At 41.1% G+C, this 23,968-nt stretch overlaps 1 protein-coding gene and 1 long non-coding RNA gene across 3 annotated transcripts in view; one reads left to right on the top strand and one right to left on the bottom strand.

Annotated features, from left to right (window-relative positions):
• Positions 1–2,981, bottom strand: part of LOC142760009 (uncharacterized) — a 125,432-nt gene extending 122,451 nt beyond the window's left edge. For both annotated transcript variants that reach the window (XR_012883231.1, XR_012883230.1), the window contains exon 1: positions 2,792–2,981. This is a non-coding gene — a long non-coding RNA (uncharacterized LOC142760009). The remainder of the gene's footprint in view (positions 1–2,791) is intronic.
• Positions 2,982–3,016: 35 nt separating this feature from the next.
• Positions 3,017–23,182, top strand: SMU1 (SMU1 DNA replication regulator and spliceosomal factor). The gene is made up of 12 exons (XM_075862872.1): positions 3,017–3,156; positions 5,593–5,803; positions 6,961–7,113; positions 7,918–8,028; positions 11,728–11,856; positions 12,256–12,375; positions 14,295–14,411; positions 14,506–14,633; positions 15,524–15,650; positions 16,628–16,795; positions 19,299–19,451; positions 22,817–23,182. The coding sequence occupies exons 1-12, from the start codon at positions 3,131–3,133 to the stop codon at positions 22,913–22,915; spliced, it is 1,542 nt and encodes a 513-aa protein (XP_075718987.1). The 5' UTR covers positions 3,017–3,130; the 3' UTR covers positions 22,916–23,182.
• The last annotated feature ends 786 nt before the right edge of the window (positions 23,183–23,968 follow it).

Raw genomic sequence — 23,968 nt, 5'->3', positions numbered from 1 at the left:
ATCTTCTCTCGTCCGACGCCAAGGTTGAAGGACCTGTGGGTGACGTCACGCTGTGTGTCTGCAGTGAAAGAAGCTGGGTGGGAACGATGAGTAGTGTATGACGCTGATTTGTCAGCGTCATACACTTCTATTCACAACGCCCAGTTGGTAAAACGAGTAAACACGCCCAGTTGGTAAAAACACAATACACGCCCAGTTGGTAAAACGAGAAAACACGCCCAGTTGTCCATTGAAAAGCTAATTTGCATAAATCTAAAATTGCTCATAACTTGGGCAAAAATGATCGTTTTTAAAAAAAACAAAAAAACTTTACTGTTATCTACATTGCAGCGCCGAAAACATTCAATAGGAGATAGGGATTTTATAATCTGGTGACAGAGCCTCTTTAAGGAGCACAGTGTGTAGTATATTTTAGAGGCACGGTGTGTAGAATTATTTATTTCAAGGGGCACAGTGTATAATATTATTTATTTCAGGGGGCACAGAGTATATCATTATTTATTTCAGGAGGCGCAGTGTATTGTATTATTTATATCATGGAGCACATTATATTTTAGTATTTCAGGGGGCACAGTATATTGTATTATTTATTTCCAGGGGGCACAGAGTATATCATTATTTATTTAAGGAGGCGCAGTGTATTGTATTATTTATATCATGGAGCACATTATATTTTAGTATTTCAGGGGGCACAGTATATTGTATTATTTATTTCAGGGGCACAGTATATTGTATAATTTATTTCAGGAGGCACAGCGTATAGCATTTTTTTCTAGGGGGCACTGTGCATTGTATTTTTTATTTCAGGGGCACAGTGTATTGCATTATTCCTTTCAGGGGGCATTGTGTGTGGGACCATTTTTAGGCAACATAATGTGTAGCAATATTTTCGGGGGTACAGTGTGTGGAGCTATTGTTTTTAGGGGACACAGCTTGTGACATTAATATATTCAGGGGGCAGCGTGTGGAGCTATTGTTTTAAGGGGGCATAGTACATGGCACTATGGTATTCAGGGGACACAGTGTGTGGCAGTATGATAGTCAGGGGCACAGTGTTTGCACTATGCTTTTCAGGAGCCACAGTGTGTGACTCTATGATAGTCAGGGAGCACAGTGTCTGCACTATGATATTAAGGGGCCACAGTGTGCGGCACTATGAGGAACTTGTACTAGTGTAGAGGGTGAGGATACAAAGATGTCTATAAGGCAAACTCTACAGAGGTAAGACAAAGCTGGAAGAAGTCAACATAGCGATCTATATCAGACCCCAGACCAGGCCCCTACATTAAAGGGGTTGTCCAGTTTTTATTTCTTTTTTAATATATTCAGACCCCCTGATCAGACTGCCTAAACATATTGAGAACCCAGACCAGACTCCTAAATATATTCAGACCCCCTATATTAATATTAGGCCCCATGCCAACTTCAGTTTTTTCCTTCAGGGTGCTAGCCGTTTTTCTGACGGCTAGCACCCTGACCCATTCATTTCAATGGGGCCATGCACACTTCAGTTTTTTTGATGGTCCCGTTGCTCCGTTCCGATCCAAAGTAGAGCATGCCCTACTTTGGTCCGAGATTCCGTGACCGTGAGGCCAATGCAAGTCAATGGGGCCGTCAAAAAAACTGAAGGCACACGGAAGGCATCCGTGTGCCGTCCGTGTGTGACGGAGCCGTTGCCTAGCAATGGCCGGGCGGGCAGAAGTACATTATAGATATATTACACTAATCGGCAGCCACTTGTCTCTATCAATGACTGATAGAGAAAAGAGGCTGCTGATTAAATATAAAATAAAAAGCAGTTGATACTTACCCGGTCGTTGTCTTGGTGACGAGTCCCTCTTCTTCCTCCAGTCCAGCCTTCATTCTGACGCGGCAGCCTGTGATTGGCTGCAGAGGCTGCTGCAGCCTGTGATTGGCTGCAGAGGCGGTCACGTGGGATGAAGCGTCATCCCTGGAGGCCGGCCTTCTGACATCATCCTGACATGCGTGACCGCCACTACAGCCTGTGATTGGTTGCAGCGGTGACATGGATGAAACGTCATCGCTGGAGGCCGGACAGGGGGAAACTAAGTATGAACTTTATTTTTTTTAATTACATTAAAATTTTATTTTCCGAGCGCCAAGCATGGTACTGTCCAGGGTGCTGAAAGAGTTACCGCCGATCAGTGCAGCCCACTAACTCTTTCAGCACCCTGGACAGTACCATACTCGGCGCTCGGAAACACGGAGTGCACACGGCCGCTAAAACGGGCACATGGATCCGTTAAAAACGGCAGTGAAAACGGTGTCTGAAGTGTGCACAAGGCCTAAGACTCCTAACTTAAAGGGGTTGTACCAAAATCAACAATTATTACCTATCCACAGCGGTGGGGTCCCCAGCGATTGGACAATTGTCACCTATTCTGTGGATAGGTAATAATTGTTCATTCTGGGAATACCCCTTTAATTCAGACCCCACATCAGACAAAAAAAATATTCAGACCCCAGTATATACCCTTCTCGCTCCCAACTCTTGTTCAGACTGTTTGCTGCTGCACTAGGCCGCTATCTGTATGATTAATCCAAAATGGAAGATTTTTTTATTTATTTGTGGATGCTGTGTCCCTTCCCTGAAAAACGGGTGAAAATCATATATCACCGGGTGAGGGAGCCTGAAAATAGGGTGACCCCCGGAAAAAAAAAAAAAAGGTGGACATGCCCAGGAGAGTAGGCTAGCATAGATATCGCTTTTGTGGCCAAATTAAGTTTCGGTTGGAAATCTTCTCTGGAGTTTGAATCCCCTTCCCCATACCTTTTTTTCTGGAAAGAGCAATTCGCCGTTATAAATACGTGTATTCTCAAAAAGTCTGACGTGATTTTAGAAACGAATTCTACTAAAAATCAGACCCTCGTGATGAAAGGGCTGAGAAAATAAAATATAAAAAAATGCAGTTATGGCTGTATGTAAGTGCGATGTTTGTAGGCGACCCCTAGCGTTACCACTAAGAAATTACAGGAAGGGACCGGAAGTGATGTACAGCACAATGCCGAAAACGTCTCTCCGGATGTGACGACATTGTTGTGAGTCCGGGCCTGTGGCGCTGTTGAAAGGACTGTAAGATTTGTCGAGTGCACCGGGAACGCGTCCAAGATGTCTATCGAGATTGAGTCGTCCGAGTAAGTGCGATATTGAGACGATAGTCCGCCTCTTTAGAGAAGCTGCTGCGGGCGCGCTAACACGTAGTGCCTCCCCTCAGGTTGCGGTACCGTGCGTGGACATATGTGGCTTCTGCCATAGACTATTGCCCACCGCATCAGAGATAATTGTCTCAATACTCGAGAACCCCGCATAACATACAACGCTGGCACTATGATTGAATTATTCCAGCCGCCATTTGCAAACTATCGTGACCGTTCGCAGCAGCGCTGACAACAGTATTTCTGTTGATATTGCCACTATACTTTTCTCTGTGTAGGGTCCTGGTTTTGCCCTCCAAATACTGATGCAAAACACTGCCAAAGTGGCCTTCTGCCTAGTGCAAGGCATGACCAGGATTCTCTATGGTGGTCTCTGTGCTATGCCGTAGTCGGTTTTTATTCCGTCAAAACTACGGAAAACATTGGCACCGGATCCGTCACCATTGAAATCAATGGTGATAGAAACGGAAACCTATGGTTTGTGTCAGTCAGGGCTCCGTTCTGATGGAATGTCGGAACGGATCTCTGACGCAGGTTTACTTCTCAATCACGAGGTGCATGGCTGTGCCTTTAAGAGGCTCTGTCACCAGATTTTGCAACCCCTATCTGCTATTGCAGCAGATCGGCGCTGCAATGTAGATTACAGTAACGTTTTTATTTTTTAAAAACGAGCATTTTTGGCCAAGTTATGACCATTTTTGTATTTATGCAAATGAGGCTTGCAAAAGTCCAAGTGGGCGTGTATTATGTGCGTACATCGGGGCGTTTTTACTAGCTGGGCGTTCTCACGAGAAGTATCATCCACTTCTCTTCAGAACGCCCAGCTTCTGGCAGATCACGCTGTGACATCACTTCCCCAGGTCCTGCATCGTGTCAGACGAGCGAGGACACATCGGCATCAGAGGCTTCAGTTGATTCTGCAGCAGCATCAGCGTTGGCAGGTAAGTCGATGTAGCTACTTACCTGCTGATGCTGCTGCAGAATCATCTGTAGCCTCTGGTGCCGATGTGTCCTCGCTCGTCTGACACGATGCAGGACCTGGGGAAGTGACGTCACAGCGTGATCTGCCAGAAGCTGGGCGTTCTGAAGAGAAGTGGATGATACTTCTCGTCAGAACGCCCAGCTAGTAAAAACGCCCCGATGTACGCACATAATACACGCCCACTTGGACTTTTACTTTAAACACACCCACTTGGACTTTTGCAAGCCTCATTTGCATAAATACAAAAATGGTCATAACTTGGCCAAAAATGCTCGTTTTTTAAAAATAAAAACGTTACTGTAATCTACATTGCAGCGCCGATCTGCTGCAATAGGAGATAGGGGTTGCAAAATCTGGTGACAGAGCCTCTTTAAAGAGGCTCTGTCACCAGATTATAAATGGCCTATCTGCTACATAATGTGATCGGCGCTGTAATGTAGATAACAGCAGTGGTTTTTATTTTGAAAAACTGTAAATTTTGAGCAAGTTATGAACAATTTTAGATTTATGCTAAGTACTTTCTTAATAGACAACTGGGTGTGTTTTTACTTTTTGACCAATTGGGCGTTGTAAAGAGAAGGGTATGATGCTGACCAATCAGCAGCATACACTTCTCTCCATTCATTTTTAACAGTACTCGCAACACAGAGTGATCTCGCTGTGTAGTCTCATACTCACACATTAACTTTACCGAAGTGTCTTGAGAGTGAATAGACATCACCTCCAGCCAGGACGTGATGTCTATTCACACTCCCGACACTTCATTAAAGTTTCTGTGAATGACAGCACAGCGTGATCTCGCGAGATCACGCTATGCCGTGTGAGTAAGTCCCCAAGAAACTTTACCGAGGTGTCGGGAGTGTGAATAGACATTGCGTCCTGGCTGGAGGCAATGTCTATTCACTCTCAAGACACTTCAGTAAAGTTAATATGGGAGTATGTGACTGCACAGCATGATATCGCAAGATCACGCTGTGTTTCGAGTACTGCTAAAAATGAATGGAGAGAAGTGTATGACGCTGATTGGTCACCGTCATACACTCCTCTGTACAACGCCTGGTTGGTAAAAAAAAAAGTAAAAACACGCCCAGTTGTCTATTAAGAAACTCATTAGCAGAAATCTATAATTGTGCAGAACTTGCTCAAAATTGATAGTTTTAAAAATAAAAATCACTGTTCTCTACATTCCAGCGCCGATCAGATTATGTAGGAGATAGGGCACTTATAATCTGGTGACAGAGCCTCTTTAATATTCTGGTCATTGGATCTCCAGTCAGCCATGAAAACATCCTTTTATCTGTGGTTTCTCTTTACAGCATTTTTCTGTCCATTTTATTAATATCTAATATCTCACTGTATTTTGACACTAGTTTTTCTGATTTATTGGGAATGTTACTGTGTTTGCTTCATGTACTGATATCTTTTTTTCTTAGTGTCATACGTCTTATTATGCAATATCTGAAAGAAAACAGTTTGCACCGTACATTGGCAACGCTACAAGAGGAGACTACTGTGTCTTTAAATACAGTGGACAGTATAGAGAGCTTTGTGGCAGACATTAACAGTGGCCATTGGGATACAGTGTTGCAGGCTATCCAGTCGCTAAAACTGCCAGACAAGACTCTTATTGACCTCTATGAACAGGTAAATAGATATTTTGTTTGTATGTGATGGAATTGCTGCCTCAACTTTTTATTTTTTACAGGAGATAATAAAACATTACTAAACCTTGTGATTATTTTTAGATCAGAAGAGAATAATGATTAATAATTGTAGGGCATGTCTCAAACAGTATATTCAGGTCAGTTCCTATAGATGGTGTACCCGCTATTTATTTTCCATAGTGCTTGCTTGTTAGCACTTAAGGTTGGTTGCTATATATAATTTAAAAAAAAAGTCCATCACAAGCTCACCAGGAAGTCACGGCATGGAGAGATTATTTCTATCACCGCAAGAGCAGAATGATTATAAAGTATGGATAACTGAACTATCCGGTGATTGCCACATGTACATTAAGCTAAGGGAGCCTGGAGAGTTACTTTAAGGGTATGTTCACACAGTGCGGCTACGCTGCGTAGAAGCACACAGCGTATCGGCCCTGGTCCCCACAGGGAATTGCGTCCGAAAAACCGCACGAAATTGTGGTGCATTTTTTTGGCCGGATTGTCCACTGTGTAAAATAGGGTTAGAAATTATTTTAAATATATTACCTATACGTAGCTGTGGCGACGCTTCCCTCTGACGTCCTGCAGCGTGGCCTCCTGGGATGACGTTTCATCCCATCTGACCGCTGTGATTGGCTGCAGCAGTCACATGGGCTGAAATTTAATCCGTCGAGGTCGGGCTGGATGCAGGAGCTGAAACTTCTGGGTAAGTAAGATGTTTGTTTTGGAGTTAAGATTTTTGCGCCGAACTCGCGTCTTTTCTGCTGCAAAAATCGCAACAACTGCTATTTGTTGCAGTTTTTACCTGCAACAGAAAAGCAGCGACTCTGCAACATAAACTGACATGCTGCGGATTAAAAAACGGCGCCACAGGTCAATTTATTAACTTTTTTTGGCGGTTTGTTTTACGCAGCATGTGGATGAGATTTTTTTCAAATCGCATCCACTTTGCTGCTACTGTAATACGTTGCGGATTTTCCACAATAAAATCAGTTGCGGATAGTCTGCAGTGTCTACGCAACGTGTGAACCCGGTCTTAGTTTGCAATGTTTAAGGCAGTGTCTTCTAATACTAACACTTTACGTGCTGTATATTTGTGTAACTTCTGCTTCTACACTTTATTTTTGCACATTGAAGGTTGTTCTGGAGTTGATTGAGCTTCGTGAGCTGGGAGCTGCCAGATCTCTTCTCAGACAGACTGACCCCATGATCATGTTAAAGCAGACCCAGCCTGAAAGATACATACATCTTGAAAACCTCTTGGCTAGATCTTATTTTGACCCACGTGAGGTATGTTGTATACTCTTGTCTACTATAAAAATCAGTGCTTACTTTATATTGAGCATAAGGAATGGTTAATTGACCAGATAATTGCATAATCAGAAAATTCCTTTGTGCACTGTGTAAGCCATCTCTGGTACTCTTCAGAGCATTTTTGTATAAGCTGTGGTTTGTGTTAAAAAACCAAAACAAAGCTTCAAAATAGCCGTTGTTTAGTTACTTCTCATTGATCGGCATCCTAAGTACACTATTTCCTCTTTACTTGGATTACCTAAGAAGTCACTTTAAATTTTAAGGCCCTTTTACACTGCCAATAAGTGGCCGGTGCAGCGAGCAATGATTAACGAGACATCGTTGATCGGCGCTCTATTGCTCCTGTCACAAGGAGCTGCTATGGATGGGGACGAGCGGTCGTTACTTCGATCACTCGTCCCCATCCATTATCATCATGTTGGCAGCGCGTCTCCCTGTTTACACATGTGCTGCCGACAACGATAATATTTTACCTTTTTAAAACGATACGATCAGCAGATGAACAAGTGTTTGTTCGTTCATCTGCTGATCGCTGCCTTGTTTACACAGGGCAATTATCGGCCACGAGCGTTCTATGAAAGCTAGTCTGCCCGTTAATCGCCCAGTGTAAAACCCCCTTAAGATAATGTGTTTGGGACTCGCCATTCCCTAACACAATTTGAAGACCACATCAAATTAGCACATAAAGAATTAAACAAAAAAGAAAATGTGCATTTGGTGCAAAAATAATTGTTTTTATCTTAATCATTTTATAATATTAAACTATTATGATGCCTACAGGCGTATCCAGATGGCAGCAGCAAAGAGAAAAGGAGAGCAGCGATAGCCCAAGCTCTTGCTGGTGAAGTAAGTGTGGTGCCTCCATCTCGTCTCATGGCTTTGCTGGGGCAGGTAAGAAAATATTGTTAATTAGATGCAATTTCTCACTCCATTTAGATGTTAATGATGTTGATGTATTTTGTCATATAGCAGCGTGATCGGTCAGTGCCACACACACTTCATATTCACAAGGACAACGGGTCACACATGATATATATCGATCACATCTAAGTTCATGAACTCAGATGTCATGGTTATTCGCTGGATTAAGTGTGTCCGAGACACGCAAGACCAGCTCTCACTAGAGCCATCGGTTCAGTTGACCTGATGGAATCTGCATTGACGGCAGGATACAGCTTCTAGGTATACAGGACACATTGAAGTTTTATCTTTATACGGGTTACCCGGGATGTGAATTTATTTTATTATAGGATGGAAATAAAATAAATTTAAAAAAGAACAAAGAAACTTGCCCACGATGCACCAGCGCTGACGGTCCAGCGGCACTCCCGGTGGTTGTTTACATGCACGTAGCATGTGACCGCTGCAGTCGGAGCGCTCAGCGGCTATATGTTGTATTTCTGGTATTATCCCAGAAATACGATTAGTCACCAGTGAGCTCAGAGATTGGCTGCAGCCGTTACATGCTATGTGCATGTAAAGAACCACCGGCGTGTTTGTGCTCGATCGCTGGGGGCAATGATGGGTAAGTATTAGACTTTTTTTTTTTTTTATTTCAAGCCCATAAAAAAAAAAAAAATTTACATCCGGATAACCTCTTTAGAAAGAGAAAAAAGTTTTAATTTAAGGGTAGCTAAACTTCTTTTTAAAAAAAAAACTTTTGACATGTCGGAAGTTTTGAGCCTTGACACCCCCACCGATTGCTAAAACAAAGCGGAAGAAGTGCTTGGGTGAGCGCTGTGTGGGTGGGTTTTGCAAACACTAAAGCTATATTTACAATAAGGCTTCACCAGGTGGAATCCACCAAATGACCCTACGCTAACAGTGCATTTACCTATATACGTATAATTGTTGTTGTAATTTGTTCAGGTGCTGTCTTTCGGGGTAACCAACACCTATTGCCGAATCGCCATGGTTGTTTAGCAAGTTTAAAGAGGCTCTATCACCAGATTATAAGTGCCCTATCTCCTACCTAATCTGATCGGCGCTGCAATGTAGATAACCGTGGTTTTTATTTTGACAAAATATCATTTTTGAGCAAGTTATGAGCAATTTTAGATTTATGCTAATGACTTTCTTAGTGACGCGTGTTTTTACTTTTTACCAACTGGGTGTTGTACAGAGGAGTATATGAGGCTGATCAATCAGTGACCAATCAGCGTCATAGACTTTCTCATTGTTCCAGCCCAGCATGATCCACAGCACAGTGTGATTGTGCAGTGAAAGAAGCTGGGCTGGAACAAAGAGAAGTGTATGAGGCTGATTGGTCACTGATTGGTCAGCGTCATACACTCCTCTGTACAACACCCACTTGGTCAAAAGTAAAAACACGCCCAGTTGTCTATTAAGAAACTAATTAGCATAAATCTAAAATTGTGCAGAACTTGCTCAAAAATAATAGTTTTTCAAAATAAAAACCACTTATCTACATTACAGCGCCGATCACATTATGTAGGAGATAGGGCACTTAAAGAGGCTCTGTCACCAGATTATAAGTAGTGTTTCTGAATTCTGTTTAGAACCTTGTAATTCTGTTCCCAGATCCTGAGGGGGATTGAGATCTGTTGATCAATTTTCAGTATTAAAAAGTTGTAACCAACTATTAAGACGTCAAGTAAGAGTGAAACCTGTAACACTTCAGGGAGCAGTCGTCTGTATTAACATGTGATTTTTAAATTTGGGACCTGTAAAAGAGCACCTGAACTAATTGCAATAAAATATTTTATGCACACTACCGTTCAAAAGTTTGGGGTCACCCAGACAATTTTGTTTTTTCCATGAAAACTCACACTTGTATTTATCAAATGAGTTGCAAAATGACTAGAAAATATAGTCAAGACATTGACAAAGTTAGAAATAATGATTTTTATTTGAAATAATAATTTTTTCCTTCAAACTTTGCTTTCGTCAAAGAATGCTCCATTTGCAGCAATTACAGCATTGCAGACCTTTGGCATTCTAGCTGTTAATTTGCTGAGGTAATCGGGAGAAATTTCACCCCATGCTTCCAGAAGCCCCTCCCACAAGTTGGATTGGCTTGATGGGCACTTCTTGCGTACCATACGGTCAAGCTGCTCCCACAACAGCTCTATGGGGTTGAGATCAGGTGACTGCGCTGGCCACTCCATTACAGATAGAATACCAGCGGCCTGCTTCTTCCCTAAATAGTTCTTGCATAATTTGGAGGTGTGCTTTGGGTCATTGTCCTGTTGTAGGATGAAATTGGCTCCAATCAAGAGCTGTCCACAGGGTATGGCGTTGCATAATGGAGTGATAGCCTTCCTTATTCAAAATCCCTTTTACCTTGTACAAATCTCCCACTTTACCATCACAGCAACCCCAGACCATCACATTACCTCCACCATGCTTGACAGATGGCGTCAGGCACTCTTCCAGCATCTTTTCAGTTGTTCTGCGTCTCACAAATGTTCTTCTGTGTGATCCAAACACCTCAAACTTCGATTCGTCTGTCCATAACACTTTTTCCAATCTTCCTCTGTCCAATGTCTGTGTGCTTTTGCCCATATTAATCTTTTCCTTTTATTAGCCAGTCTCAGATATGGCTTTTTCTTTGCCACTCTGCCCTGAAGGCCAGCATCCCAGAGTCGCCTCTTCACTGTAGACGTTGACACTGGCGTTTTGCGGGTACTATTTAATGAAGCTGCCAGTTGAGGACCTGTGAGCCGTCTATTTCTCAAACTAGAGACTCTAATGTACTTGTCTTGTTGCTCAGTTGTGCAGCGGGGCCTCCCACTTCTCTTTCTACTCTGGTTAGAGCCTGTTTGTGCTGTCCTCTGAAGGGAGTAGTACACACTGTTGTAGGAAATCTTCAGTTTCTTGGCAATTTCTCGCATGGAATAGCCTTCATTTCTAAGAACAAGAATAGACTGTCGAGTTTCACATGAAAGCTCTCTTTTTCTAGCCATTTTGAGAGTTTAATCCGAACGCACAAATGTATTGCTCCAGATTCTCAACTAGCTCAAAGGAAGGTCAGTTTTATAGCTCCTCTAAACAGCAAAACTGTTTACAGCGGTGCTAACATAATTGCACAAGGGTTTTCGAGTGTTTTCTAATCATCCATTAGCCTTCTAACACAGTTAGCAAACACAATGTACCATTAGAACACTGGAGTGATGGTTGCTGGAAATGGGCCTCTATACACCTATGTAGATTTTGCATTAATAACCAGACGTTTGCAGCTAGAATAGTCATTTAGCACATTAACAATGTATAGAGTGTATTTCTGATTAATTTAATGTTATCTTCATTGAAAAAAACTGCTTTTCTTTAAAAAATAAGGAAATCTCTAAGTGACTAAACTTTTGAACGGTTGTGTATATAGGTAAATGCACTGTTACTGTAGGGTGATTTGGTGGTCTCCATCTGGGTGAAGCCTTATTGTAAATATATCTTCAGTCTTTGTAATAGAGCTGCCGGTCATATGATGGTCACCACTGCTCCAAACAAATGGCCTCTACCACTTTTTACTGCATGCAAATCCTACAGTGTTAGACGTAACTAATAATGCAGGCATGTAAACAGAAAAATAAGTTGTTTTTTTTTTCCCCCCACAAATTATTTGGTTTCCAGGCTTTAAAATGGCAGCAACATCAGGGACTCTTACCTCCAGGAATGACCATCGATTTGTTCCGTGGTAAAGCAGCTGTGAAAGATGTGGAAGAAGAAAAGTTCCCTACACAGCTGAGCAGGCACATAAAGGTAAAGCAATCCATGTATTATTGCATGGCCCTTTTCATGTTTTGCCTTTATGGAGGGATTTTACCTCCTATGAAGTGATTGTTTTGTTTTTTCGTTATAAATCTTCGTTGTAGTTCAGATTTCTATGTCCTATTCCCGCTACAGATCGGTGGAGACCACTGGGTTCCTTCCGCCATTCTTGTGTTGCAACTGCAGCATGTTCTGCCTCTATATGTCTCCATATCGCTACTATATGGCTTCAATATTAAGTGATTTTTATTTATGTTTTCCACCTATACCAAGTAATAAATGGGCTGCAGCTTTTGTTAATGAAAGGAATATGTAGTCCTGTATTACATACTTTAAGTCAAATTTATAATAAATTGGTTATTTTAACGTTTTTATTTTTTTTATTTACAGTTTGGTCAAAAATCACATGTAGAGTGTGCCCGCTTTTCACCTGATGGCCAGTATTTGGTGACTGGGTCAGTGGATGGATTTATTGAGGTGTGGAACTTCACAACAGGAAAAATAAGAAAGGCGAGTACCATGTATATCCTCGAAATTTGTGTTTCATCAAAAATGAAGAAACAAGCCTTAGGCTCTGTGCTCTGTTCACATCTTTCTCAAGTCTTTTACAATAATATAGATTGAAATAGAATAGGTGATCCCTTTAAAATACTAGTATGAAAAGTGCCTCCGAGCTTTAGATATGTCTGCACTCGAATATCCGCTTTTGTAACAGGTGCTGTCAATTCACATTAAGGCCTCATGCCCACTTCAGTTTTTATTCTTCATGGTGCTATCCGTTTTTTTAACTGATAGCATCCTGACACGTTACTTTCAATGGGGCCATGCACACTTCCGCGGTTTTAACGGAACCATATGTCTGTTCTGTAAAAAATAAGGACAGGTCTTTGCATTGATTTGATCTGTGATACACCGGACTGCACACGGAAGCTATCTGTGTGCGGTCCGTGTTACATGGATCCGTCACTAACGGCCGGACGATGGCCAACGGAAGTGTGCATGAGGCCTGAGGGTATGTTCACACGGCCTATTTTCAGACGCAATTCTGGCGTTTTATGCCTTGAAAGACGGCTCCAATACTTCTGCAAACATCGGCCCATTGCTTGCAATGGGTCTTACGATGTTCTGTTCAGACGAGGTGTATTTTTACGCGTCGTCAAAAGACGGCGTGTAAAAAGACGCCTGTCTCAAAGAAGTGCATGTCACTTCTTGGGACGTAATTTGAGCCGTTTTTCATTGACCATTGAAAAACAGCTCCAATTACATCCGTAATGGACGCCGCGAAAAACACATGCACTAGCAAAAACGTCTGAAATTCAGGAGCTGTTTTCGCCTGAAAACAGCTCCGTAATTTCAGACTAATTTTGTTAAGACGTGTGAACATACCCTAAGGGTTAACATTGACTTAAAAAGCTTGCCGTGGCTAGAATATAAGGTCTATAGCTTAGATCTTGATCGTACATTAAAGCCTAGAATCGTACAATTTTTTTAAAATAATAATTATAAAGCTAGGTGAAGTATTCGGGGAGCAGTTTTATATCCTGGCTTTGAATTTCGGACGGAAAAAATGCAGCAGATTACAGTAGCAGCATAGTGGATGAGATTTAACAAATCTCATCCACATGTGTAAAAATGAAGAGCAGAAATTGACCTGTGTTGCGTGATTTTCAGACTGTCGCATGTCAATTACTGCTAAAGTTGTCAGAATTGCTGCGTTTTTATGTCCCAATCTCCTAACATTGTGAAAAATGCCACAAAATACGCACCATTTTCTGCCGTAAACACAGGAATTGGTGTGTTTTTTGCCGCAGTGGAATGTCTGCGTTTTTCAACGGAAAGGCTGCAAAAATTTTCTGCAGCAATTCCGTTGTGTGGGGCCAAGCCCTAAGGGAGGGGCAAACTGCAAGTGAGTTCAGCAAGAAAGATTATGGCCTTTCAGGGTATGTTCACACATGCTATTTTCAGCCGTAAACGCCCCGAAAAAGGCAAAAAGATCGGAAGCAGGACGGCTACAAACATCTGCACATTGATTTCAATGGGAATTACAGAGTTTGCTCCTTTCACACGGCACTATGATGAGTAAAGTATGGGAACGAAATAATTACTAAGATAGTTCGTCCCCATGCGTTTCCATTATGCGTTTACACAGGGAGATGTGCTGCCGACAACGACAATATTTTGTACTGCATAAACTAAACGATCAAGCCGATGAATGAGTGTTTGCTCGTTCATCGTCCGCTCGTTGCCCTGATTACACAGGGAAATTATCGGGAACAAGCATTCATATGAATGCTCATTTGCCCGATCATTGGCTCATGTTAAAGGGCCTTAAGACTCTGATGAAAATTTGCATTTAGGCTTTAAGAAGGGCATAAGCTGATTGTGTAACTCTTACAGTCTTCTGATGTGTTGTCTTTTATTTTATTTAGGACTTGAAGTACCAAGCACAAGACAATTTCATGATGATGGATGATGCTGTATTGTGTATGTGCTTTAGTAGGGATACTGAAATGTTAGCGACAGGAGCACAAGATGGTAAAATTAAGGTATTATTTTAACTAGGCGAGTTCATTTTTTCCCCACATTGTACTATGCACACTTATTGTTTGTGAAGATTTTAAGTTTTTATTTTCCCCTCAGGTGTGGAAAATTCAGAGCGGACAGTGTTTGAGGAGGTTTGAACGTGCTCACAGTAAAGGTGTGACATGCCTTAGTTTCTCAAAAGACAGCAGTCAGATCCTCAGTGCTTCATTTGACCAGACTATCAGGTAGGCTATTGTCTTTCAGCTTTCAAACGACAATAACACTATTCTAAGGTGATGCATATATTGTTTGACAACCTGAATAACAACAAAGCACGTCCAAGGAAAATTAACAGCAAGGAGCCAAAGTGATTATCTATTGAATGCTTTGCACTGGAGAACTATTGCTTTATTACCAATTTCTACCAGACCCATTAAGGGAGTATTTAGTATTCCAGCATTTATTACTTATCTACTGGATAGTTGAAAAATACTTGATTGGCAGGGGTCCTGGCTCTCGCTTGTTTGTCAGATCCTTTCATTTTGAATGGAGCTGCACCGTGCATGACCGACCTCCGCTCCATTCAAAGTCTTTCTAGCCACCGTCTTTCATCTGGTGGGACCAGGGTACCCGATTCTGGTCGCATCGGTCGGGCCCCCACCGATCTAGCATTTTTCAGTGAATAGGTGAACAATGCCGGAGGCTGGAATACCCCTTTAACGTCTGTGTGGGAAAACGCCACAAAACCTAAAGAGATTAGGCATGCTGTGGGTAAAGTATCGTATATGATGAATTCATCACATATCTGTGTCCATTTCAGTTGTGTTCAGTGAATTGAGAACCAGGGATAGAAGCTCTACACTTTATATGCCTGGTACCCTGTTCTGACAGACCGTCTATACTTCTACTGTAGAGATGGAGAACATTGTTCTTATTGGGGGGTTTCTACTTCACTATATTATTTTGAGTTCTCCAGTTTGAATTTATTTACTTTGATTTTTGTTTTTTCGTTTTCCAAAAATAGAGGTACACTTTAAAAACATATCACCATTAAAACTATGCAACAGTACCTAAGCTGTCAATCCAGTTATTCAAAATGGCAGAGATCAAATCCTCATTTAAACGTTCTTTTCAGAGTCCATGGATTGAAATCTGGTAAAACCCTAAAAGAATTCCGAGGACATTCCTCGTTTGTGAATGAAGCCACTTTTTCACAGGATGGTCATTACATTTTAAGTGCTTCTTCTGATGGCACGGTGAAGGTATAGTAATAAACAAATGGACGTTTATCTTGGGATTTTTGTTATTTAAAGAGGCTCTGTCACCAGATTTTGCAACCCCTATCTCCTATTGCAGCAGATCGGTGCTGCAATGTAGATAAGAGTAATTTTTTTTTTTTATAACGAGCATTTTTGGCCAAGTTATGAGCATTTTTATAGTTATGCAAATGAGCCTTTCTTATGTACAACTGGGCGTGTTTAAAGTTATGTCCAAGTGGGCGTGTATTGTGTGTGTACATCTGGGCGTTTTTACTTGTTTTACTAGCTGGGCGTTGTGAATGGAAGTGTATGATGCTGACGAATCAGCATCATCCACTTCTCTTCGTTACCACCCAGCTTCTGGCAGTGCAGACACACAGCGTGATCTCTCGAGAACACGCTGTGTCTGTGCACTGCCAGAAGCTGGGTGGTAACGAAGAGAAGTGGATGATGCTGATTCGTCAGCATCATACACTTCCATTCACAACGCCCAGCTAGTAAAAGAAGTAAATACACCCAGATGTACATACACAATACACGCCCACTTGTACATAACTTTAAACACGCCCAGTTGTACTTTAGAAAGCCTCATTTGCATAAATATAAAAATGGTCATAACTTGGCCAAAAATGCTCGTTTTTAAAAAAAAAACAAAACGTTACTGTTATCTACATTGTAGCGCCGATCTGCTGCAATAGGAGATAGGGGTTGCAAAATCTGGTGACAGAGCCTCTAAGCTAAAGAGATCAAAACTAGTGGGATTAATTGGATATGTATGTATACCATTATGTTTATTAAATTCACAGAAAAAAAATATAACGTTATGTATGTTAGCCACTTGTGGATTATTAATAGACTATGAATGTCAATGTGGTCCACTCAACCTTTTTTACCTAATGCTATAACATATTTTCTATATCGCTCGTTTTTTTTTGTTTTTTTTAAATTTTCCCCACCGCTTGTCTATTTTGTTAATCAAGGTTTGGAATGTGAAGACCACGGAATGCGCCAACACATTTAAGTCCCTTGGCAGCACTGCTGGAACAGACATCACTGTAAACAGTGTAATCCTATTGCCAAAGAATCCAGAGCACTTTGTTGTGTGTAACCGATCAAATACAGTCGTTATTATGAACATGCAAGGACAGGTAAGGCGCGACAAAGTGCTGGAACATTGGAGCTTTCCTGAATTTTACTTTGATCATTGGGGAGGTGCTTTTTAGGTAGAGTTTCAGCAACAAACACCCACAACTACTATCTAAGCCACTGATTCCCAACCTTTTTTTTTTTACCATTGGGGAATCCATGAAAAAATTCTGAACTCGGGGACCATTACCAATTCATTACGTATTTTTTGTAGGCGTCGTCGGCTTACGGACGTTTTCCACCCTTTCTTTTTTTGTGCAGAAAAGTAGGAGAAAATTACTGCGCTTCATGGGTTAATTATCCCTTTAGTGCCCACTTGCTGCCCATTAGACATTTGTTGCCCCTTTTGCACCCTTCTATCACAAAAGTGCACTGAAGAAGCCAATAAATGTCAATTGGGCAGAAAGAGGGCACTGAATGGAATGACACTAAAGTGGCAAAAAATTGCAAATGGGCACAGAATTCAACGTCTCTTTAGTGCCCATTTGCCATTCATTGCCCTTTACAGCCTGTCTTTTCAGTGCCAACTGTAGGCCCATTTGCTATTCATTGCCCTTTATTGCTTTTCTGTAATAGGCACAACAAATTTAATAAATGGCAAATGGGCGCTGAGGAGGCATTGAAGTCTGTGCTCATTTATTAGGAGTTCTGTTCAGAGTCAGGGTGCCCCCATTTTAATTACTTAAAGCCCACAATGACTGATCTGGGCTTAGTGGGGATGGGGGTGTACTGGTACATAGTGCTTGGGAATTGCATTACTGCTCTGTTCTGTGCACTGCTACAACACCCAGTATGCTCGCTTACTTGGAGCTCCTCAGCAGCTGGAAATCACTGGTCTATGCCATTGCTCCGCTGAAGCCACTCCTTGGAAATTTCGGAAGAAGCGAAGGCTTTCTGCGTTTAGCCCCATCTCGCTTCCTGAATGCTGATCAGGATCCTTTAATGATGTCATTGCATCGATCTGTATCACTGTTTAGGAGACTAGACATAAGACTGGGCAGAATGCCTTTTTCTCCTCCTCCTCTAAATCCGCGGTGAGCTGTTTCCGCAGTAGCCATCACAGCCTGATCGCCATGGAATCCCGGTTGGCAAACACTGATCTAAGTTTTTTGAAGAGTGCGCTATTTTATCTACGTTGTCATACATTGTAATGCGTTTGTTATAATGTGACCGTTTTCATGTTTAACCCCTTAATGACCAGCCTATTTTAGACCTTAATGACAAGGCTATTTTTTACATTTTTCCATCGTCGCATTCCAAGAGCTATAACTTTTTTTTATTTTTGCGTCGACATAGCTGTATAATGTCTTGTTTTTTGCGGGACAAGTTGTATTTTTTAATAGCACCATTTTGAGGTACATATTATTTATTGATTAACTTTTATTAACTTATTTTGGGGGAGATAGAAAAAAATCTGAAATTTCTCCACTCTTTTTTTGCGCCCTAAATCTACGCCGTTTACCGTGTGGTATAAATAACACAATAAGTTTATTCAGCGGGTTGTTACGATTGCAACGGTACCAAATTTGTATCGTTTTTGTATGTTTTACTACTTTTACACAGTAAAAACGCATTTTTTTTCAAAATGATTTGTTTTTGTGTCTCCATATTTGAAGAGCCGTAACGTTTTTATTTTTTCGCCGATGCGGTTGTATGAGGGCTTTTAAGTCAGGATTCACAGAAAACAGCAATTTTTCCGTCGTTTTTTATTTCATTTTTTACGATGTTCACCGTGCGGGTTAAGTAATGTAATAGATTTATAGTCTGGGTCGTTACGGACGCGGCAATACCAAATATGTGTAACTTTTTAACTTTATTTTGGTTTTTTAATAGTAAAGCAGTTTGTAAGGGGAAAAAGTGGGTTTTTCATTTTTTTTTTTCACATTTTGTTTTTTAACTTTATGAAACTTTTTTACTAGTCCCATTAGGGGACTTCACTATGCGATAATCCGATCGCATTTATAATACACTGCAATACTTCTGTATTGCAGTGTATTATGCCTGTCCGTTTAAGACGGACAGGCATCTGCTAGGTCATGCCTCCGGCATGACCTAGCAGGCATTCATTACAGGCAGACCTGGGGGCCTTTATTAGGCCCCCGGCTGCCATGGGAGAGACAGACACTCGGCGATCGTATCGCCGGGTGTCGGTGGGAGAGAGAGGGAGCTCCCACCCTCTCTCCAAAACCACTCAGATGCGGTGCTCGCTATTTAGCACCGCGTCTGAGGGGTTAAACGGGTGAGATCGATACGAATATCGATCTCACCCGGCAGAGCAGGGACGCTCCCAGCCCTCAGCTGCCTCTGGCAGCTGAGAGCAGGGAGATTTGACAGTTCCCTGCTCTGTTTACTTATTCCGATGCCGCGACGTAAAAAGTCTATGGCATCGGAATAAGGCCCGTTAGTGACTGACGTAGAAACACGATGGGCCGGTCACTAACGGGTTAACAGTTTATATGAATGTGATGTATCTTAGTATTGACTTGTAAACGTAATGCCTTTCAGATTGTAAGAAGCTTCAGCTCTGGTAAGAGAGAAGGTGGTGACTTTGTGTGCTGCACATTATCGCCCAGAGGGGAGTGGATCTACTGTGTTGGAGAGGATTTTGTGCTTTACTGTTTTAGCACAGTCACGGGCAAACTGGAGAGAACTCTAACTGTAAGTCTAGATTGTTTCAAGGCAATGCCTTTACGGTTAATTATGGGTTCTGTAAATCCTTCCAAGGCTTCCTTTATTTATACATGTCTGGCATTGATATAAACATGAGATTTTCTTCTACCTTTTTTTTTTCTTATCAGATTCTCTTCTTTTAACCAGTAAGAGCATTCCTTTAACAAATTGCAGGGAATTTTACATTCTGTGCCACTATTATGCTAATCTATCACCAGGCACTGTCTGGAAATTTGCTGCAAGAGGTCTGTGGAAAATGTGAAATTCCCTGCAGTCCTCCATGTTATGTTGAGTAAAAAAAGAGAAGCCGGAAACCTCTGTTCGAGGCTTTTATCTCATTTTTAAGTATCAAATCTGTAAGTATTTCTTCTATCTTTTACGTACTTTACTTCTGCTTTAACCCTTTCAGGACCAGACTTATTTCGTTTTTATTCTTTTTGTTTTTTCCTCCCTGCCTTCAAAAAGTTATTTATTTTTTATTATTTTTATTTTTATTTTCCTTTGTCATGTGAAGGCTTAATTTTTATGGGACCAATAATAGTTTCTAATGGCAATATTTAATGTTGTGGGATGTACTGGCAAGCTGTAAAAAAAATCAGAATGGGGTGGAATTGGAAAAAAAACAGCAGTTCCACCATTTTCTTATGGGTTTCACTCTTTATTCTGCGGGTCAGTGCGATCACGGTGATACCAAATTTATATACAGGGTAGGCCATTTATAAGGATACACCTAAATAAAAGGGGAATGGTTGGTGATATTAACTTCCTGTTTGTGGCACATTAGTATATGGGAGGGGGGAATCTTTTCAAGCTGGGTATTGACCATGGTGGCCATTTTGAAGTCGGCCATTTTGTATCCAACTTTAGTTTTTTCAATGGGAAGAGAGTCATGTGACACATCAAACTTATCGAGAATTTCACAAGAAAAACAATGGTGTGCTTGGTTTTAACACCGCAGAAGAAATGCTAGCACAGGCTTCCAGTATCCGTAGTTTCAGTTGCTGCACATCTCGTATCTTCACAGCATAGACAATTGCCTTCAGATGACCCCAAAGATAAAAGTCTAAGGGGGTCAGATCGGGAGGCATTTCTTCTGCGGTGTTGCTATCAGTGTGTGAAGAGTGGGAGAAGAGGGTTGCATTGACAATCCAACACAATGGGCAGCACTTTGAACACATTTTATAAGTGGGCAGAAACTTGTAAATAACTCATGAAAGAATAAAGTAATGTTAAAACCAAGCACACCATTGTTTTTCTTGTGAAATTCTCGATAAGTTTGATGTGTCACATGACCCTCTTCCCATTGAAAAAACTAAAGTTGGATACAAAATGGCCGACTTCAAAATGGCCGACATGGTCAACACCCATCTTGAAAAGTTTCCCCCCTCCCATATACTAATGTGCCACAAACAGGAAGTTAATATCACCAACCATTCCCATTTTATTTAGGTGTATCCATAGAAATGGCCCACCCTGTAGTTTTGTTTTAGTACCTTTTTAAAACCATGTAAATGTTTGAAAGAAACCAAAAAAAAATTGCATCGCCATATTGTGACCCCCATAACTTCTGTGTAAGGCGTATTTTTTGTACGTGGAAAGATGTCGTTTTTATTAATACCATTTTGGGGAATGTCTGCCGTTTCTGTGATTCTGCCATTTTGACCTTTTTCTCCCGCTACTTCACCGTATTGGAAAAATATTTTTAGAATTCGGGCATTTTTGAACGTGGGGATACCTAATGTTTGTTTTATGTTTTATTTTTATATTTGATCTACGGAAAGGGGGGTGGTTTTGAATTTTTATATATTTTTTTTTTAAACTTGTTTCTTTTTTTTTTTTTTTATATTACTATTTTTGTGTTTATGTCCAGCCCCCCACTACATTTAACTGTGTGTGTGTGTAGTTTCCCCCAAAAAAAGCAACGATGGTGTCCCAACAACACACACGGAAAAGTCCTCATAAACCGTATTACTGGTACTTATTATAGCACTAATAATAAAAGCATCACAGCGGTTACCAACAGTACTATAGCAGCACAGTGAGACTAAAGCACCAGTAATGTAGCAGCACAATATCGTCATTTGTGACCGCCGCTAGTTTAGTAGGAAGAGCGACCTAGCGGCATAGCTGTGTTGTCCTTTACAAGATTATTATTATTTGTTTATTTGGCTCCTAACTAGGTGCCCAGGTAAAACAAATATATTAAGAAAATACTTAAGGGGGTTGTCCAGGATGTGGGCTGTGTTGTTGTTATTTTTAATATACGGATTACCTAGCCACAGGATAGGTCCTCTGTATATGATTGGTGAGGGTCCGACATCCGGACACAACACGATCAGCTGTTCCGGTTGCCTCTAGGCGCTGGAAGCGATGAAGGGTTGGAGCCGTAAACAGATGGCTCCGCCCACTGTATCAGCCATACTGCAGCTCTGCTTCTATTTAAGTGCATAGGAGCAGATCTCCAGTAGCCTAGCACTGCCGCTATACAGTGTACGCAGCCATCTGCTTCCGGCACGAGCCCTGCATAGCTTCCAGTGCCCGAAGGCAAAACGGTACAGCTGATTGGTGTGGGGTCCGGTTGTCGGGCCCCACCGATCATATACTGATGACCTACCCTGTGGATTGGTCATCAGTATAAAAACCAGCCCTCAACCGAAACAACCCCTTTGATTGAATTTTCTCTTGACATACTTTTTTAGTTTAAAAAAAAAAAACATGAAAATCGAGAATAAAACCATATCGCCCAGCCTAAGTTCCCAAAGGTGCTGCTGATTTAACACGAACAACTACCTGGGTTCTCTATGTACCACTTGAACAGTCTTTTTACCCTTCTGGCAGAAACTGAGTGCAGCACTAACAAAGTTGTATGCTGAAATATGAAGCCACATCAGTTTAAAACTTCTAAATATAGTACCTGATGTTAAAATATGAATGGATGACAATCAAGGGGTCAGTCAGATGTATTTAGGCTCTGTGCACAACACTATTTTGCAATACGTTTAGCGTGATTGTCAGGAAAGCTCCTAACGTATACGCTAAACGTGTCCATAGGGCTTAATTAGCCCAACTGAGGCCAAAAAAATTGTCCTCTTGGCCTCCATCAGGTATTTTAAAAAAAAAAGAAAAAAAAAAGCCGGTATTTTAATGTAAACATCGGGAGCTTTCCCCAGCGTATACGTTAAATGTATTGCAAAATCGTGATGTGCACAGAGCCTTACTGCCAGCTTGTCAATACAAGTTCTTCCATGTCTTTTTTTGTTTTTTACGGTTTGTGAAAAATAAAACCCACTCAAATATATTTTGGTATTTGCTGATAATTTTTATGAGCGTAAAATCCTTTTTTACTTGTCTAGGTACATGAGAAAGATGTCATTGGAATCGCTCATCATCCTCATCAGAATCTGATTGGTACCTACAGTGAAGATGGCCTTCTAAAACTTTGGAAACCATAATCGGAAAAATCATATTCTCTGGAAAGAGACTTTAGATGAGCAATAGTTTGAGTACTTTTTGTATTTGTGACTGCGTTTTTTTTGTTTTTTTTTCTATGGCAGTATACAAGTAATGTGAATACAATTTTATTTACATTTTATGTCCACATTGACATGATGCCAATATCAACTTCTCTGGAATACTCTTCAATTCCATTTGCTGTAGTCCACTTGTCATATTTTAAAATGGAAAAATATATTTAAAAAATATATTGAATTCCAAATTAATACTTGCTTGTCTTTTAATGTGTCCACCTCATGGAATTGTTTGGTTGAGTTCCTCATCTTTAGCTGTCCCTGTGCTTTACCGTTGACATAGAGATGACACTTGTCATTGGTAATTTTCTTTCCCTCACTAACAAAACAGCTATGCGAGGTAAAAAGGAAGCTATCTCTGATGTCAAAGCCACTATTTTGTTAGTTGGCGAAAGTAACACTGTGTTCTTTCAATGTCCCAGGCAGAGTGGAACATCTAAAGCACCTCATGGAAGAGCCCACCAAGTAACCTACGTATAAATATTGCATGATGTGGGATGTCTGATTTACCTGCACATAGTTATGGTGAAAAGTTCATCCAGAGAAAGGGAGGGGGATGTGAAAACAAAAGGAATCCTAGTTTACTCTTGAATGATTCAGAAGAAGGCCATCCCTTAGGTTTTATACAATATTTGCTGCATCTTTTAATGCAGGTTTTTTTTTTTGTTTTTGTCTTTTTATATAGACAAATTTGAGTTTATTCAAAAGGAAGGAAAAGTAAAATGGATAGACTTTATAAGAAAAGGGGAGGGATTGACATGATAGGTCCACAGGACAGATAAATGTCTCATCGCTAGGGTCCCCAATGATGTGACCCTTACTGAACATTAGAACGTGGGTCCCAAGCCGCCGTTTCTCCTCAGGCAGTGCGCAGCGATCTTTGGCCGTGCGACCTATGTTGTAGCCAAAGTAGCAGCCGTTTTTCACGTCAGAGTTTGCACTCAGTCGTGTGAATTTAGCCTTAGTCTTTCCTTTTAT

The sequence above is a fragment of the Rhinoderma darwinii genome, chromosome 1, assembly GCF_050947455.1.
Source record: "Rhinoderma darwinii isolate aRhiDar2 chromosome 1, aRhiDar2.hap1, whole genome shotgun sequence".
Classification (NCBI taxonomy): domain Eukaryota; kingdom Metazoa; phylum Chordata; class Amphibia; order Anura; family Rhinodermatidae; genus Rhinoderma; species Rhinoderma darwinii.
Note: the sequence above shows the minus strand (reverse complement) of the source record. Positions and strands in the feature narration are given on the sequence as shown.